General features: G+C 32.0%; 1 protein-coding gene across 1 annotated transcript; it reads right to left on the bottom strand.

The window, feature by feature from the left end:
- Nucleotides 1-225: 225 nt before the first annotated feature.
- On the bottom strand, nucleotides 226-17,498 carry LOC145326852 (protein N-terminal asparagine amidohydrolase-like). The gene is made up of 11 exons (XM_080170290.1): nucleotides 17,382-17,498; nucleotides 16,692-16,812; nucleotides 4,868-5,026; nucleotides 4,488-4,560; nucleotides 3,990-4,067; nucleotides 3,440-3,509; nucleotides 2,960-3,065; nucleotides 2,252-2,343; nucleotides 1,718-1,799; nucleotides 1,133-1,242; nucleotides 226-728 (listed from the first exon to the last, which is right to left on the bottom strand). Exons 2-11 carry the CDS (start codon nucleotides 16,809-16,811, stop codon nucleotides 569-571), a joined length of 1,050 nt encoding a protein of 349 aa, XP_080026416.1. The 5' UTR covers nucleotide 16,812; nucleotides 17,382-17,498; the 3' UTR covers nucleotides 226-568.
- Between the last annotated feature and the right edge of the window lie 618 nt (nucleotides 17,499-18,116).

Below are 18,116 nucleotides of genomic sequence, written 5' to 3'. Positions count from 1 at the left end.
TGGTGCAAAAATATGACGTAACAAAAAAAATTAGCCAATGAGAGGCCGTTATTGACCAATGGTAAAATTTATAGTGGCCTCTCATTGGCTAATTTTTTTTGTTACGTCATATTTTTGCACCAATACTCACAGCATCAAAAAGAGGAGAATTGGGGTGTTCAATTGGCAACAAAAGTGAATCTAACAAAAATACAATAAAACACAAATTCAAACAGTTATACAAGTAAAAAATTTATCTAAAATATATATCAACTAAAATACAAAAAACAAACATAATACATTATAAAAAAATTAAGAAAGCACCTTTGGATTTTGAATAACTTCATTGGATAAATTTAATTTTATATTTTATAAGAAATATAAGATATAATTACAAATGTAAATTTCAAGAACCTGCTTTAAATACTAGCAAGGAGATGTGGCCCCCCCATAAAAACTATTTAACAAACAAATTTTGGGGCTTTTAAAAAGTACCTTTTGAATTTGATTAATACACCTCTCGAAAAGCATAATCAAAATTTCAATTGTTTTTCCATATTTCAAAAAATCACTAAACCTTGAGAAGCTATTAATAGTAAATCTGTGACTGTACAGGAATACTGGGCCAGTGAGGCACAGGTTCCTGCTTGAAATTATGATGCTGTATGGGGGGTGGGGGACCTGTCTGGGTCCAGGTAGGCTCTGGCTCCTTGTTAGTCCGCACCCAGTGACCTGACAATTCATCTTTCCTGAAATAAATTTGATTTCTTGGTTATAAATGTTTAAAATATAATTCCAAGTTACTATAAATTTTATTAGGTAGAAGGAATGTATTTTTGTCTGTACCTTAATACCTTGCAAACGAATAGTTCTTTTAGAGAAACTTTACATTAAACCTTACAAGTTATTGGCTTTTTTGTTTGCAATCGTGTCAAAACCTGATTTCCTTCTTTAAAAACAGCATATTCTTAACAGTTGGAAGATGATTTGCCTTTTTTACCGGGAGAAAACATATTTGACATAGAGTTGTTTTATACTACATATTCTAATCTACCCCCCCGCTCTCCCCTAATTAAAAAATCTCTTGAGGCTAAAAAAAACATTAAAAAGCAAATATTCCAAAATTAAGATTAACCTACAAGGAATATTTTACCTGTATAGTCTCGGCTGATTAGCTCCAAAGATGGAGACAGATGGATATGGATCCTGTTTGATTCTCTTCAGGGCAGATCTTAGTTGGGGCAGGAATGATGGTGGGGATACCTAAAATAAAATAGGTCTTCCTGTAAATCAACTATTAGGTAACATTCTATATACATTATACATATATCAAACAAATTGTGACTCATTTGGCGTAGATATAATTTTTTTAAAGATGGATTGTTTTTCAATGAAAATTTTATCACGTTTTTTTCTAAATTGATAATATTCTACCCTTTATGTTATCAATGATTAACTGTAAATTAAATCATCTATTAGTATGCTAGAATAGTGTATATAATGAAGCTTTTTAATTGTTAAGAAATTATTTTTATTATGTCCATTTAACATTTCTGCAGGGCTCAGCAGATGCAAATTAGCCTCAAATTTAAATGCTTTAAAAATAGTTTTGAAAAAAGTGATATTTGGGTCAGATTAAAACTTCCAGCTGATTTTAAAAAAATGATTATCCTGAGGCTTACAGGCGGGCGGCTGACGCACGGTTTCCGAGCCCTGCTGGATTAAGATATATTATTACCTCTGGACAAGAAGACAAACTTTGAAGAATAAAATCATCTGTTTGTTGTAACCATATATCTACCGCTCTCATTGGCTCATAACTACAAGAAAAAAATATTATACTAAATATCATTTGAAAGTTGGGTTTTAATCTATGTATATATATTCTACAGTTTTTAAATATATGTTAAACAGTGTCTCTTTAATCGATATATATTATTACTTGGATGTTGCACCAGATTTCCATGTACTCTGAAAGTGATGCTTGTACGTGACTAAAAAAAAAGACACCCCTCCCCCCCATCCACCCTCTTTACCCCATCACATTCGCTCCTACTGTATGAACGAATTGACTAATAATTGTGTTATGTAAGATTTGGGAAATTTGTGTTTGTATTTTTTTATGATAAAAATATAACCAAGGCAAAACCGACCTCCCCCAAAATTTCCTATTTTACACTTGTAGGTAAGCCTCTAAAATCTAAGAATGAGAGAGTAATCATATATGATTCCATTAAAAAAAATACTTCAAAACATTTTCTGTCATCCTTACCTCAAAGGTCCAATTTTAAGTTCTTCCCTATTAACATCATAGATGTCAATAAGACCAACATTTTCTCCACCAGTAAGTGTCCGAGCAGTCCTACAGTTGCCAGTTATTATTAAAAAAATTCAGCCATTTCAAAATATCTTTGATTTTGTTAAAAAAAGCATATATTAGCTATAGAAACAGAAAAAATCTTAACCACCAAATATCCCTTCATAGTTTAATAAATATTTGAAGTCAAAGTTGTTTTCTTTATGCATCTCAAGAGCGGCTTAACCCCAAGCATCTAGAGGATCTGTTTTCAAAGAGGTAAAAAGGGGACAGGAAATAGTATAAAAGCATCCTCAGGTTTAAATAAGAAAATAAAATAGACTAAAACCATCCCAGGACCCATGTGAAGCCCCCTTAAAAGAAGGTCTCAAGGGATTTAGAACTTCTGCTTCGGACAAATGAAACCTTACTACTATAATAGGATAATTCTATGACTAATATTTCAGGTCCCTAATATTATGTGGGTAACCACGTATATCACCTTAAATCTCAACATAAACCTTCTAAAACCTTTCTTGTGCGTGGTATATTATAGCAAAGTTAATGACTGTAAGCTCAAAATACATATAATAGTATGAGTTTAAAAGAAATATACACTATACACTGTACAGTATACATACAGGGCCGGTTGAGTATTTTTTCTGAATTATTGTGAACATTCCTGAGGTCCATGTCAGGTCCTTTGTCAGTGAACTGAGCTGGAAATATTTCTCCTGTCTTGACATTGATGCCGATTCCATAGATTAATGGCCAGGGTGCTCCATTACGCCTAAATTTTCATGGATTATAAATCTAATATCAAGGTAAAAGAGCATTTATATCTCAAGAAAACAACCTAGAACAGATAGTTTTATTGGATTTTTTATACCTTTTTTGGCTGTTTTAGGGGAGTCTAACCACTGAACCGATGTGGTCCTCCTTTCCAGGGTAGCTTCTAATAGGCCTGAGAAGGTTTTTAACTATTTTAAGGGAGGGTACCACCACCACCATCCCTAAAATCGCCCCTAGAGAAAAATGACCCCATCCCCTTATAAATTATAATTAAAAACTATAATTGGAGATGGATGGTCTCCGGGTGCGTTGCCGCTAGTAGAGTAAAGAGTGAGATAAAGTAATAGAACCTAATATTTATTAATATTTTACCTTACAGTACAAACTTCACCAACGCAACATGTGACCAATTCTAGAGTTGTTCTTAACCTGTGTAATGTACCTGAAAAAAAAAATATTTTTCTATGAATTTATTGTGGAATTATTTTTAGTAGCGAAGCTACTATATGATTTGAAATGTCTGTCTGAAACGTTTTGGGGGAAACGTGATTTTCTCGGCTCTTATAAGAGATAGAAGGCCAAAACTTGTGAACATTCTCATTAATATGGAGCATAATTAAGTATAAATTTTTTCTTTTTACAACTTTTAAAGACATAACCTTATCTTTTAAGGTTTCGTGATTTTAAGTTTTTGCATATTCTTTATTTTCTTTGTTTTGATAACAGATAATCTGCTCTGTAACTTACTTTGTCTTTTTCATTATAGATTTTGTTAACTATAGACCTTTGGTAATTTATCTATAAGTTGAAAATTTGTTGCTTATAACAAGGAGGAAATTTTGTGGTTGATAAAAATCTGTAGGGTTAATAAATGGAAATGGCTCTCAGATATAGGTATTATATGTATAGGGTATTTACTTACTAAGACAAGACTGAATAAGAGATGCACCAACTCCTTTTGTGTCAGAAAATCCTCCAATAAGATGCAGCTCTGTTCGTCCTAGTTAACAAAAATAGATTAAAGTAAAAATACAAGTACGATTACATCAAAGAGTAGGTACACTGTAGAAAAATATAAGCTAAAAATTAGGGCATACATTAGATATAACACTGTATAAATAACTGTATCTCCCCGTCACAATGCCCTTATGTCGAATCTCAATTGGGTCATTAAAATAGACTAATGGTGTTGGGAATATTAACACAGCAAAGTAGAAGAAAAGAATTGCTAGCAGACAAAAAAGGTCATTGAAAGTGGTTTCCTGTATACATCTATACTATAGATCTGTGGGCATACAATGAAGAGAGAAAGAGATAGAGGATTATGTAGAAATAGCATTACAGACAGTTCAGGAAGAACACAATTGCTCACATAGTAGCTGCGCTACTAAAATTATTTTATTCTTCAACAATTCTTTACCTTCATAGCCATAGGATAAGGAGGATATTTTCTGTAACATTGACATCAGACCTTCTTCATTCATTCGATCCAACTAAAAAAAAAGGTTTAGTTAGGTTAAGTAACACCCATCAGCCAACCAACTCTTTGATTGAACGACCTAACTGAAAGCCCTAACTGAGCATGGTAAATAGTTGCACCTATTTTAGGCCAAGGCATTGCCCCTACTCTTTCTTTTAATGATATGCACCTGACATAGCAGCAGTAGGAACAATTTTTAACATCTTTAGATTTTACGCAGTGTTAAGCCGAGATTCGAACCCTATCACCTCACCGACAATTAGTGGGTGTGCTAAGTGTTGAGCCACGGTCGCGGTTGTAAATCTAGTATCTATCTATACCTGAGTGAGGCCAACAGCTCCGCTGCCCGCGTGTCTGACAATGATGGCAATGCTGGTAGTGAAATCATCTGTTCCCAGCACAGAGATCTTGTTATCGTGTGGATAGGTGACGGCATACTCGCGCTGGGACACATATAACAGCGATGCAGGACCTAGAACCTGAAATAAAAAAGGACTGTTAGTTTTTACTTAACACTTTTTACTTTAAATTTTTTCAAGATTTTTCCATCTTTAAGAGGAAGTCTTAACTATAGATTGTGTCTGTTAATGAGCCAAGGCACACCCAACTACTGTTACTATCACTTGCCTGACATTACAGCATATATCATAGTTTTTAGCTTCGACAATAATGAAAATCATGAAATTAATACTGTAATATATCGTTTCAGCCACTTTAGATATCTTAACGGACAGAAAGACAAATATCTGTTAATTTTGTATATAAGATTAATCATTTAAATAGATAAAACTGAGTAATAAATTAATAATATGGTTATACATTTACACAATATACATATAAAATTTAGATTATGGTTAAGCATGGCAAAGAATCATTAATACTTCACACATATTTCCTATAATTATATCATCTTATAAATTCCATTATAGCAATGGATGTAGAATATAAGTGGATATTATGACAGGTGAAAAATTGTAGTTCGATCATCTAGTAGTAGGGGATGGGGTAAAGGGGGAATAGTTATTTTTGTCCGCTGCAAGTTTTACTTTATTATAGACCATGAAAATCTGGCTTAAGATCCAAGTTATAATATATCCATTATTATAGCTATCATCAACTTTACTTTAAAATGAGAAATTTAGCAGGGATGGTGGGGACATTGCATTGTGAATTATACTGGTAACCAAAGATTATACACACTTTCTTTTATTTTTTGGCATAAAAAATGTAGGTACTTTTGATAAATCTTAAATGATCGGTAAAAATATTTCCTTTAATAATTTTTATCACATGAGATCCATTGAAAATTATGTATTAAAGTAGTTGGTTTTCAGTGGCGTGCGAACCGAAGGGGGCATTTGGGGCAATCGCCCCCCCCCTAGCGACTAAAACGCCCCCCCCCTGCCCCGCCTAGCCACCGCCCCCTCTGTCCCCCCCCCTAAATGTTGAAATATGGATGAAGGGTAATAGAAATCTGAAAATACGCAATGACGCCAAAGAGTACAAATGTTACGCCAATTCTGATCATAATTCTCACGTTTATCTAAAAATGCAACATATAAAAATAGCTATTAAAACAATTTTCAAACACAACTTTTATCTTATTAGGATAACAATTAAATAAGAAAAATATTTTTATCATATAAAATTCGTGATCAAACACCTAATTGAAAAAAATGCAGGACATAGCTATTATTTTAAGAAAGACTAGGGGCAATGAACGCCCCCAAGAAGCCTCTAGGTGTTCTTAAGGTGGGAGGGGGATAAGTCAACCGCCCTTCTACTTTTTAAATGCGAAGCTTTTCTATAATTAGGGTCGGTCCGTCCGTACGTCCGTACGTCCGTCCGTACGTCCGTAACGGATAGCTTTTTCCGTTAATTTAGGCATGTTAGAATTATCCTATTAATTTGAGTTTTTAATAAGAAATATTGAGAGAAAAAAAATTTGGGGGAGGGAGATTTTAAATTGGGAGGGTGGAGATACGCTCTCCCAAAATAGCTAAAAGCCTTCCCTGTACCTAAAAAAAAGCTTAATTGCAAAGGAAAATTAAACAGATGTCATTTAAAAAAAAATTTTTAATTGGCACATTTGTATAAACACATGTAGACTCAACAACGGCGTACAAAATAGGGAAAGGAATAAAGAGAGAGGGTAATTCAAGTTTTAAGAGATCCTAGAATAGTTATGATCGGCATCTTCCTTCATCGAAATATGCCGCGTTTTGCCCCCCCCCCCTAGTAAACAAAAATGCCCCTTTTTTCCCCCTACCCTATAAAAAAGCAAAACTATCCCAGTTTCCAAAAGATCAAGAAATACTCAAAAAAAAGTTTTTGATTTAGGGGGGGCAAAATTTTGAAAAATCTTCAAAATGCCCCCCCCCCCCCTAGACAAAGTGCTTCGAACGCCACTGATGGTTTTGTCCAATAAGATCTTAAAAACATTGTTTAGACTTGCCAAGGTAGCTTTGTATTGGTTTTGGGAATTTAAAATAATTTTGGGTCGAAGATCATTAGCAGAAAGACTCGTACTTAATAAAAATTATGTTTTTTTTACTCCTTTAAGATTATTTACGCTCTCCCTATATCTTTTATTTTACGTAACCTCATGTATTTTTTATTGTCGCTGTTTATTCATTTAATAAAACACTATCAAAACAAAGGAACAGAGTTCCTCTTATAGTGAAAAATATAATTAAGGAGGGGACATTGGGCTGTTTATTACACTAGTTCCCAAAGATTTATGATAAAGTTTTCTTACTTTTTGCCTTAACAACTTTGGGGACTTCAATTAAATTTTGATTGGTTGATTCATTATCTTGAGTGTCTAAAAATTTTCACCACTAATTGTAATCTATAAGAGGTATAATTCTACGTATCATCATAGGGAATGTACACCAACTTATCGGTATTTGTCTAATCCCTTTAGATCCATGGAAACACATATTTGAATTTCCACCTTTAGCCTGTAAGATAACCTAACCTTGCTATGATAGCCTAAGTGTGTTTACGATTCTACCAATTGTTAACATGAAAAATAGCAAAAGAGATCAAAGTCAGGTTTATTTAATCTCTAAAGTTTTTAAAGGTTTTTGAATTATGGTTGGGTTTGTTTGAAATTGTAAAGAAAAGATATTTTTAAAGGAAAAAATATTTCTCCTTTTTTTCATGTTACTAATAGACATGGATAAGTCATCATGTAACTAATAGGACTAGCACTTGTCTGAATAGAAATATTATAGGCAAACAGACAATAAGTAGCTATATTCATTAATATCTTCACAAAAAACTTCAGCATTCTATCCTTCATAAGAGTCATATAAATTTAATTTTAACCCTGTAAAATTTCAATGTTTTGTGAAATGAGAAAGTCGTTCAAAAACAAGGATGAAACATCCCACAATGCCATCGAAGGTGATTTGACTTTTGTGTCAGAACCTGAATTGGGACATAGTGCATTTCATTACCCTAGGTTAGGTAACTTCATTTCACTTTTCAATAAAATCTAAAATGCAGCCGTTTTTGCAGGAGGTACCATTTTCTGTGAAAATTTTAGAGGAAAATTAAACAGTTTTTAGTTAATTTCTACTTCTATTTTCAACTGAAGAAAAAATCCTTTTGTGTACATACAGAATCATTGTTGTTACTTAATCTTATCAAAAAAAATATTTAAAAAATAAACCAAAAGAGCCGATTTTTCATTTTGTTCAATATGGGTAAAATAAAAATATTACCATCTCCAAAGGGTTAAAATCAAAATTTCAAAGCTCTAGAATGTTGTTCATCAAAAATAAATAGCAGTTTATAAGGACTTTTTGCATCCATCTTCTCATTTAACAGGGAAAAAAACCAAAAATAGAATCTATTTTTTCAGTGTTGACATAAAAAAGCATTTGATAAAAAACTATAAATAATAATATTTTTTAAAAGTGCTAAAAAGTAATACAGACTATTCAGTCTTTACCTCTGACATTGAAATAGATGTAAAAAAAAGTCAATTTAGTATAGCAGCCAATTAAAATAAATTTTCTTATGGAAATTCTCATCAGAGCATTACTGATAAACCAAGGTCTTATTGGATAACATACTAAATGCTCCTTTAAAAATTTGTATTCTATGAGAAAATCATATTTTCAAATGGACATTTCAAATTAAAGAGTAGCTTCAAGTGACTAGCTATTCCCAGAGTGAGAGATACCAATGTTTATTACACTAGTCCTTAAATTTTTACAATCATGTTTCTTATTCGTTGGTTTAACAACTTTGAGGACTTTTTTAATTGGTTAGTTTATTAAGTTGACTGTTCAAACGTTTAAACTACTAATCTTAAGCTCCAAAGAAGGTAGTTTTGTGTTTCAATATTGGGGATGTACATCAATTTATTGGCCTTTGTCTTATCCCTTTAGATCCATGAGTTGTTTTACACTTTGACTTTAGTGCGATATTGATCTTGAAAATAGTCTAAAACCACACCAAAATAAAAGTGAAACCAAGTTGGACCAGCGATTTCCGCGAATTTTGGATACAGACAAAAAACCTTAGTACTGTATGTATATTAGAATGACAAGATTGAATGTTTAATGTCTATTTTATAGGTAAAATTGTCTTTCTAACTCACGCTCTCTTATGCTCCCTCTCTCTCTCTCTTTGTTTTTCTGTCTCTTTCTCTTCTATTCAAGGGCGATAAAAGGGAAATGCAGTTCTTCATAAAATGTTGTTTCATGGGGTTGTATACATCCCCTTTTGCACGCTTATGATCCAAAATATTGCAGACTATATTGTAAAATACCCTTTTTCCAAAATAATCATGTTTAGGGGTTGCACTTGTTTTTGAGAGAAGGCATTTCCCCTACTTTTACTATAAATACCGCTCATCTGACATAGCAGCAGTAGGTCTTTATTTTGTCTTTAGTTATGAAATTTGTTTAGGCTAAGATTCGTACCTTTCTCTACCATGTGCAGATTTGCTGAATGCTATAGAAATATTACTATTACTTGGATGTTGCACCAGATTTTTGTGTACTCTAATAAAGTAATTCTCACAGCCAGCTAAAGTTATAATACCCCAATCCACCCCCTGGATGAACAAACTATAATAAACGAGGTACATATTAGCTAGCTAAATTGGCGACAAATTTTCCCTTGTTAATATATACAAGTATTCTATATACATTGCTAAAGTAAACCAGTTTTAAAAAATATAAAAAAGATAAACGGACATTGGAATTATAGAGTAGCTTCACTACTAATAATGGATTTATTATTATTTGGATTTTCATGTTCTTTAATAAGGCTAAATTAACATTTCCCCCTCTACCACATTTATATCCTCCTCTCTTTCTGGATGAACAAACTGACCAATACATGGGTTTCATGTTAGCAAGCTTAATTGACGACAATTTCCCCCTGTCATAATATCCATGTATATTCTACATCCATTATCAAAATTGTGACTATTTCTAAATTATGTTTATTTGGGATTAAGTCGGACAGAAAAACATTGTTTTTAATCATATTATGTAAAACTAGGGAATGCGCCACTAGCATCTAGAAGCTTTTAATGCTTTTAAGTCCTTGGTTTATCAGTAATGCTTTGGTGAAAATTTTGTAAACAAATTATCATAATTGTCTGCTATAATAAATAGATTTTTTTTACATCTAATTAAATGTCAGAGGTAAAGTTGAATAGTCTGTATTACTTTTTTGCACTTTTTTGAAAAATTATTATTTATATTTTTAATCAAATGCTTTTTTTATGTCAACACTGAAAAATAGATTCTATTTTTGGTTTTTTTTCCTATTAAATGAGAAGATGGATGCAAAAAGTCCTTATAAACTGCTATTTATTTTCGATGAACAACATTTTAGAGCTTTGAAATTTCGATTTTAACCCTTTGGAAGTGGTAATATTTTTATTTTACCCATATTGAACAAAATGAAAAATCGGCTTTTAAATGGGTTAGTTTTAAATTTTTTTTTTGATAAGATTAAGTAACAACAATGATTCTGTATATACACAAAAGGATTTTTTCTTCAGTTGAAAATAGAAGTAGAAATTAACTAAAAACTGTTTAATTTTCCTTTAAAATTTTCACAGAAAATGGTACCTCCTGCAAAAACGGCTGCATTTTAGATTTTATTGAAAAGTGCAATGAAGTTACCTAACCTAGGGTAATGAAATGCACTATGTCCCAATTCAGGTTCTGACACAAAAGTCAAATCACCTTCGATAGCATTGTGATCCATAAGTAGCGAAGCACAAATCTATAATAAAATAGACAAACAGACAAAGTAATTTATAGAGCTGATTAACTGTCATCATAACAAAGAAAAGAAAGAGATATATATATGCAAATAAATATGCAAAAACTTAAAATCTTGAAACTTTAAAAAATTTAGGTTTATATCTGAAAGTTTTAAAAAGAAAAGCAGCTTAAAAGCAATCAGACTACTAAAGATTTTTCATACCTAAGTATGGGGCATAAAGTCAGTAATATTAGCAATTTTCAGTAGTGTATTTTTGTAGGAGCTGAGAAAATCTGTTTCAAAAAGTAAAAGCGGTTAAAGAGCTGTTTAGAAGCAGTCTGGCCGCTATTGATGATGAATACTTAAATATGCTTCATATTGTTGGGAATGTTGACAAGAAGTTTCAACCTTCTATCTTTTACAGTAGCCGAGAAAATCAATTTTAAAAAATAAAAGCGGCCCTAAGCTGCTCAAAAGCAGTCCGACTGCTATTGATGTTTCATACTTAATTATGCTCCATATTGATAGGAATGTTGACAAGAAGTTTCAGCCTTATATCTTTTACAGGTGTCGACCAAATTAGTTTTGAAAAATAAACAGACGGACATTTCAAATTATAGAGTAGCTTCGCTACTAAAAAGGAGGAGTGGGAGCAAAAACCTAAGAGAGAGATAGTTAATCCCTTATTTTATTGACGTCACATGCTGATTTTTAGAGCGCCCTTCTTCTTTCACAATGTTTCCCTGAGTATGACTGATAGACCAACAAACTTAGTGAATTGTTGGATGCTGTTAGGGCCATTATCATAAAAAATTCTGAAGTTTATCTTTATTAACGTCCCAGTAAATCCAAGTTCCCCTATATAGTGTTACGGACTAAAAGATTTATATACAGACAAAGTAAGTTATAGATTAGCTTCTCTGTTAAATATTGCTTAATGCCTATCTCCGGATCTATATATACTTAGAAATGGATATATTATTACTTCGAATTTACACCAGATTTTTATGTTCTCTAATAAAGTGAAACACTGACAGCGGGCTAAAATAACGATTTCCACATTTACCCTATATCTTCCCCTCCTACTGGATGAACGAACTTACCAATAAATGAGTTCTAATTTCCATATTAGCAAGCTAAATTGACGACAATTTTTCCCTTGTCATAATATCACCGTATATTCTACATCTATTTATGTAACCTAAAAGAAAACCTTAGTTTGGTTACAAATTAGCTATAATAATTCACGAACTTTGGGAATTTCATAAAATTATTAGGATTTTATAATACAATACTGCCAAATTTTCTTATGTCAAAGTAGCAAAAATTTATTTTAGAGTTCTTGATTAATACAACGACGAATCTTATTACATAAAAAGTAATCTATTGTTTTTCAGATAAGATATCTCTATCCACCGAATCAATTGTGTTTTTCGGAAGCTTCACAAATCTCCTGTTTTATATGGTTTTAGGCTGTTATTCATCACCCTTGCTTCCACTGTGAACACAGGAAACCTAGGGGCAAAGCTCATAATTCAAAGAAAAGTTTTGCTATTCATGTATATTTATAGTTTTGAAAGACAACTTTTATGTGATTCGAATAGTTCGTGTCTATAATCATTTTAATTTGATTGGTTATCATATTACATCATTTATTATCAATATACATATGGTCTGTCTATCTATCTATATGTTTGGCTATCAATATCTATCTATCTTTACGTCTTTCTTTCTATCTATTATATAAAATATAAATCTATTCCTTGCCGAAAGCACACTTTATTTACTAATTAGATGCTTCGTCCCTAGAGTCTATGGACGAGGTATAAGTCTAAAAAAAATAGCCTAAACCATTTATAAAATTTCGCTGAATAGTACAATTATTCACTGAGATCTTTAGTTCTAGACTAAAAAACTTAATAATTTATAGTATAGTATAATTTAGAACTTTGTTTTTATGGATGTTGTCATCCATTATTTTATTTTTTTTATAATCATTTTCGTTAATTTCCTATGTCTAATTCCTTTTTTAACTTACTTCCTTTCACATTTCCTTGGTTTTTAGATTCTGGTTTTTATGTGTAAGGGTATGACTGTGTGTGTGTGTGTTTTTAAATGGTTATAAGTTGGAAGAAGGCAAAAGTCAAGGCATATATGAGGAAAGACAATTTTTCCGAAAATCAGTTCCACTATTCCACTAACAAAAACAACTAAAGTAGTAAGGTTTTTTTGTTTGTCCATTTACATCTCGCTTAACTGATTGAGTTCTCCAATGTTGTTAACTTCGTGTTGGTTCAAGAATAGTTTAATTCTATTTCCTTTTGTATGATTATCAAATGAACAGATATAAAAAAGATACTGTCTTTTAGCTATAAATCTTAATTTTTAATTACGAGTCAATTTGTTCATTTAATAGTTATAAAGAATTTTTAAACATATGGGTATTTTTAACAGGGAGGAAGAGGATAATTGACTGTAAATTATACTGGTCCCTAAAGTTTTCAAACAAAGTTATTGGGTTAAAAATATTACGCACTTTTATAAGATCTTTTCCACCAACAATTTTTATCAACAGTAGAGGTAATTAAGTTTATCATAATTGGGGGTGCAACTGTACATTAATTTAACCTCCATTGTCCCATCCCTTAAGATCTTTGGTATTCTGTGTGTGTGTGTGTGTGTGTATAAGTGCCATACAGGGGTCAAAGTTGGCCTAACCTCTATCCAGAGCCCTAGCTAGTACAGCTAGCTAGCAGTGCGCATTCACTTCTGCATTGGGTTATATATCAGGGAGGGAGGGGACATTGGGCTGTTTATTACAATAGTTCCCAAAGTTTCATAATAAAGTATTTTGGGGACTTTTATTGAATTTTGATTTGTTGGTTTATTAAGTTTAGTGTCCAAACGTTTCAACTATTAATTGTAATCTCCAAAGGTGGTAATTTTGTATATCTTTATTGAGAATGTACATCAATTTATCGGTCATTATCTAATCCCTAAAGATCCCTGTTTTTATATTCTCAAAAAAAATAGCCAACAAAGGAAGATGTATTCTTTTGTCTGCAGCTAAAGATCTCAATAACTTATGAACAGATTGGGTTCTCCAATTCAGGGAAGCTTCGCATATGTTCCAGGCTGGTTTTATGCTACTTTTCTGCCCTTCAATACCCCTTCGATAACCTATGTAGTAGGGGCGTAGCCGCTAGTTATGTTATAATTTAGGGCATTTTTTATGAATTGAAAATATACGGGTTTTTTTTATCTAATATGACACACAAATGGTAATGATTGCACACTTAATGCCAGAACCATGCATGGGGCTTTAAAGTTGAAGGAGAGTGTAATTACAAAACAACTGGTTATTATGAAAAGCGTTGTAGCCAGTTTTCAAGAGAGCAGCTGCTCTTTACGATGGTAAGTTTGTTTCTTTTCAATAATTTACTTATAAAATGATGCTTTTAATAAGTAATTTATTCCTAAATTTTAAGTTAGCTATAAAAATTGTTGATGTAACGCTTTATACATTTAAGAAACACCTTGACTTTAGCTACGTCCCTTTAAACCAAGAATGAAGGTACCAGTTTTTAAATTTTATTGAATTTAAACTTCCTTATTATTAAAGTTTTGACTTTTCTTATGATTATAAGGTTGTGGGGGAAAGACACAACCATCTTGTATTTTTATCTAAATAATACAATCTTTAGAATTTTACACATTTGGCTGTTTCTCTTTGGGGGTAATCAAGCCCCACAACTATCCAAAATCCATATATAAAGCTTCAATAAAAAGGAGAACTAAAAATTGGACAAGATTGACAGAAAAACATACATTGAAAGATATAAAATAGTTTAATATTAAAAACTGTCCATGAACCTTTAGCGTAAAGATCAAATGCAATGGAATATTCTAACCCCAAGTCAGTTCCAAAAATATAAAAGTTATGCTAAATTACACTTTAATAAATGGGTAACATACGCCTAAAATCTACTGTGACACTGAAAAATCTTCAAAACTAGGAAAACGTTTTTTTGCCTGGTTCTCTATATACATTTTTCATACATTTCAAGTAAAAGGAAATTGTAAATAGACTTCATTCTCATTTATAAATATTGGCCAGGTTTCAAAATGCCTTTAGATTTTAGATAATATTTTCATAATATAAAAGGCATAGATACTAACTATATAAACATTATCAAGTAGTTACATTTATGTGGAGTGGTGTATAAAAATATATGCGGACCTTTTTTAGAATTTAAATTGAGCGGCTTGTGTTAATAGTACTGTAAAAATGCATTGCATAGCGTTAGAACCGTCATAAGCATTATGCATACTTACAAATTTACCTTACTAGCAACGAGAATTTCATTGAAAAATGGGACACCAAAAACATTTCTCCTTTTTACTATAAATAATTGTCTATTTTGTAAACTCTATTATCCAACCCTAGGAGAGTTCAACTGCAGGTGACCTTTCATTTTAAATTCCCCTGTTCAATTTAATTTATTTAAACTTTAAGATTTAAATCATAATATAAGATTGATAATTTGAACAATCAATTTTAGTTTTGGCGCATTAAATGATATTCAAATTGTTTTTTTAATGGATAAAAACATGGCAAAAAACCTACAGTCTGAATTGTATAAAATTCATCAAATTAGATTTTTCTAAGTGGGGGTTACTCTTTTAAATTGTGACTTTTGAAATGGACGCACAGACATTTAGAATATACTGAATAGCTTTGCCTCTTTCGATATGACACTTTGCTTTTATCAGGGAGGAAGTGGATGGTAAATCATTATTCTCGTATTCATTCGAATCCGGTGGATAGGAACCGGTTCTCATCCATACGAAAAAACTATGTCTAGCATCGTATTATATCCAGCTTTCTACGAAAATAGAAATGTACAATCATAAGATTAAAACAAGTTTTTTTAGCGCTAAAAAAATAGTTTTAATCTCATAATTGTAATTTCTATATCCGCGGAAAGCAGTTTATAATACGATGCGGGAAATAATTATTCTAGTCCTTAAAGATTTCTAAACATAAATAAACTCACATACGCTGGCTTAAACTTATTTTTATTAAATCTTAATTGGACAGTACAAACCGTCTGTGTTCATACTTTTTTACCAATTATTTAATCTAAGGGACAATTTTGTTTAACATAATTGTATAACAATTTATATACCATTGTCATATCCCTTGATATCACTAGATTCTGTAAGTATAGATTTGTAATTTATATTGAATTCCCATTTGAAAGTAAGAAATATATAGGCAAATTTTTATAGGTTTGTCAATAACAGAATTTTTTTCTACAACCATAATAAGTTATCTACATATCTTTATACCAATAATCATTCTTTTAGGCATATTTTTTTATTTCTTCATTTATTCGTTGTATTAAAATTAAATGTGCCACTGAATATAGAATAGGTATACGTGGATATTATGACAGTTTAAACTTTGTCGTCAATTTAGGTTGCTAACATGGACTCCATTAGTTTGTCAGTTCGTTCAACAAGTAGGAGGGGTATGGATGCTGAAAAGAGGGTGGATGGAAGGTTTCGATATTTGAGCCCTCTGCAAGTATCGCTTTATTTGAAATTAAGAGAAATGGGGTAATTCTTGCGCTGTAATAATAATTCATAATCTACAATATACTGTCTATCTATCTGTCTATACTTAATCTATGCCCAGGAAACTTAGGGGATGGACATACAATTTTTGTATACATCCTATCATGATAAACAAAATTAATACTTCTGTAATCTAAAATTATTGGTGAAAAAGTTTAGACATTGCTAATGTAAACCAACCAATCAAGATTTTTTTGTAGCCCAACGAATGAGAGAGCATGTTTATTTCTTTTTATAAAAAAAATCCTCTCTGATCAATACCTGTGTTTTTTCAGCCGTTAATCTGGTAGAATTTTCTTTCAAATGTAGGTGATGTTGTAAAAGTGGATTAATACTTGATGGATAATCATCCAGGGCTGTCCCGTCAATTGTTAATACCATCCTACAACAGATTTATAATTTACCAGAGGCACTTAAGGGGGGTGGGAGAAGGTACCCTCCCATTCCTTCCATTTTTATTTTAAGATTTAAAGAGAAAGAGAAATTTTTTTTATGAAGGCATTTTTAATTGGAAGGTTTCAGATTCCCTCCCTGCAAATATTTAAAAATCTTCACTGGACCTATAAGAAGCTTCACTAAAAAGGATATGTAAATGCATATCGGTTCAGTTGTTAGTGAGATCCTTCGCTACATATATGATATAATATCTAAAATGTTGAAATGTTGTATACAGTACATGTGAGATCAGTTAATTTTAATAAGTAAGCAATTTTAAATATGAAATTAATTATATTTCTAATTAAATAACTGTTAAAAAAGTATTTTAATGTTGGGAGGGGTTAAATGGTTAGTAGGAGTGACTTATTTTCTGGACAATAACAACCGATCCCCCCCCCCCTCTCTGCAACCCCCCCCCCCCTAACCCCGGAAATGGCTATTTACCAACAATAGACAATTATTTAACTCTAAACAGATATATCCTGTCTCTGCTGAGACAATTAAGCTACTTACTTTTATTATTTAGATTCACTTTTGTTACAATTTTTACACTTTTTTGTAAATTTATTATAAACTTTGGGGAAAACTTCACTATTTCGTTGTGCTTACCATGATTACAAGTAATTTACTGGTGCGTGATATTGTGGTTTTTGGGGGCCTAAAAGTCCCCCCAAGTCAAAGTTATCCCCCAAAACACAAATTTATCATTCACTACCCCCCCCCCCCCTCCTCAGTAGACTTCCTAAAAATACGTCGCCCACTTTTTGGCGCAATTTTCTTACTTTTAATATTTCTTTCATTTTTCCTTTTTCTTTCTGTGTCTATATCATGCTCTTCCCCTTTTTATTTCCTTGTTACTTTCTTCCCCTTTTCAAATCTTGACATTCATAATTCCTTCCTCTTTATTAAATGCTAAAAGAGCCACGTACTTGCACGAAAATTACTCTCTATCCCTCTCTTTTTCTCCCTCATAATATCTCTCTTATTTTGTCTTTCTTGCTTACTTTTCTTCCTAATAACTCCCTCTTTCTCTCTCTCTCTCTCTCTCTCTCTCTCTCTCTCTCTCTCTCTCTCTCTCTCTGTCTATCTCTCATTCTCAATCGCTCTTGAAATTTACATTCACCTTTCCGAAAGATTGAACTCAACAAGTCCATTCAAAATGGCGGTCTGGTACAACCACATAATTTACGCGCCAACCTCCCAGCCAATGAGAGCGCTGCAAATCCAGGCAGTTTGGACCAATCAGAG

Source organism: Acartia tonsa, chromosome 8 (assembly GCF_053477335.1).
Source record: "Acartia tonsa isolate MP-2025a chromosome 8, ASM5347733v1, whole genome shotgun sequence".
NCBI classification, from domain to species: Eukaryota; Metazoa; Arthropoda; class Copepoda; order Calanoida; family Acartiidae; genus Acartia; species Acartia tonsa.
This window is presented reverse-complemented; position numbering and strand designations above follow the sequence as displayed.

Bases quoted from the DNA above. Each gene is read 5' to 3' on its own strand.
- LOC145326852 (XM_080170290.1), bottom strand. From the start codon at position 16,811: ATGGTATTAACAATTGACGGGACAGCCCTGGATGATTATCCATCAAGT. The intron at 4,068-4,487 runs GTAAAGAATTGT...TTTGTTAACTAG, and splicing joins CTTATCCTATGGCTATGAAG to GACGAACAGAGCTGCATCTT. The intron at 3,510-3,989 runs GTAAGTAAATAC...TTTTTTTTTCAG, and splicing joins TCTTATTCAGTCTTGTCTTA to GTACATTACACAGGTTAAGA.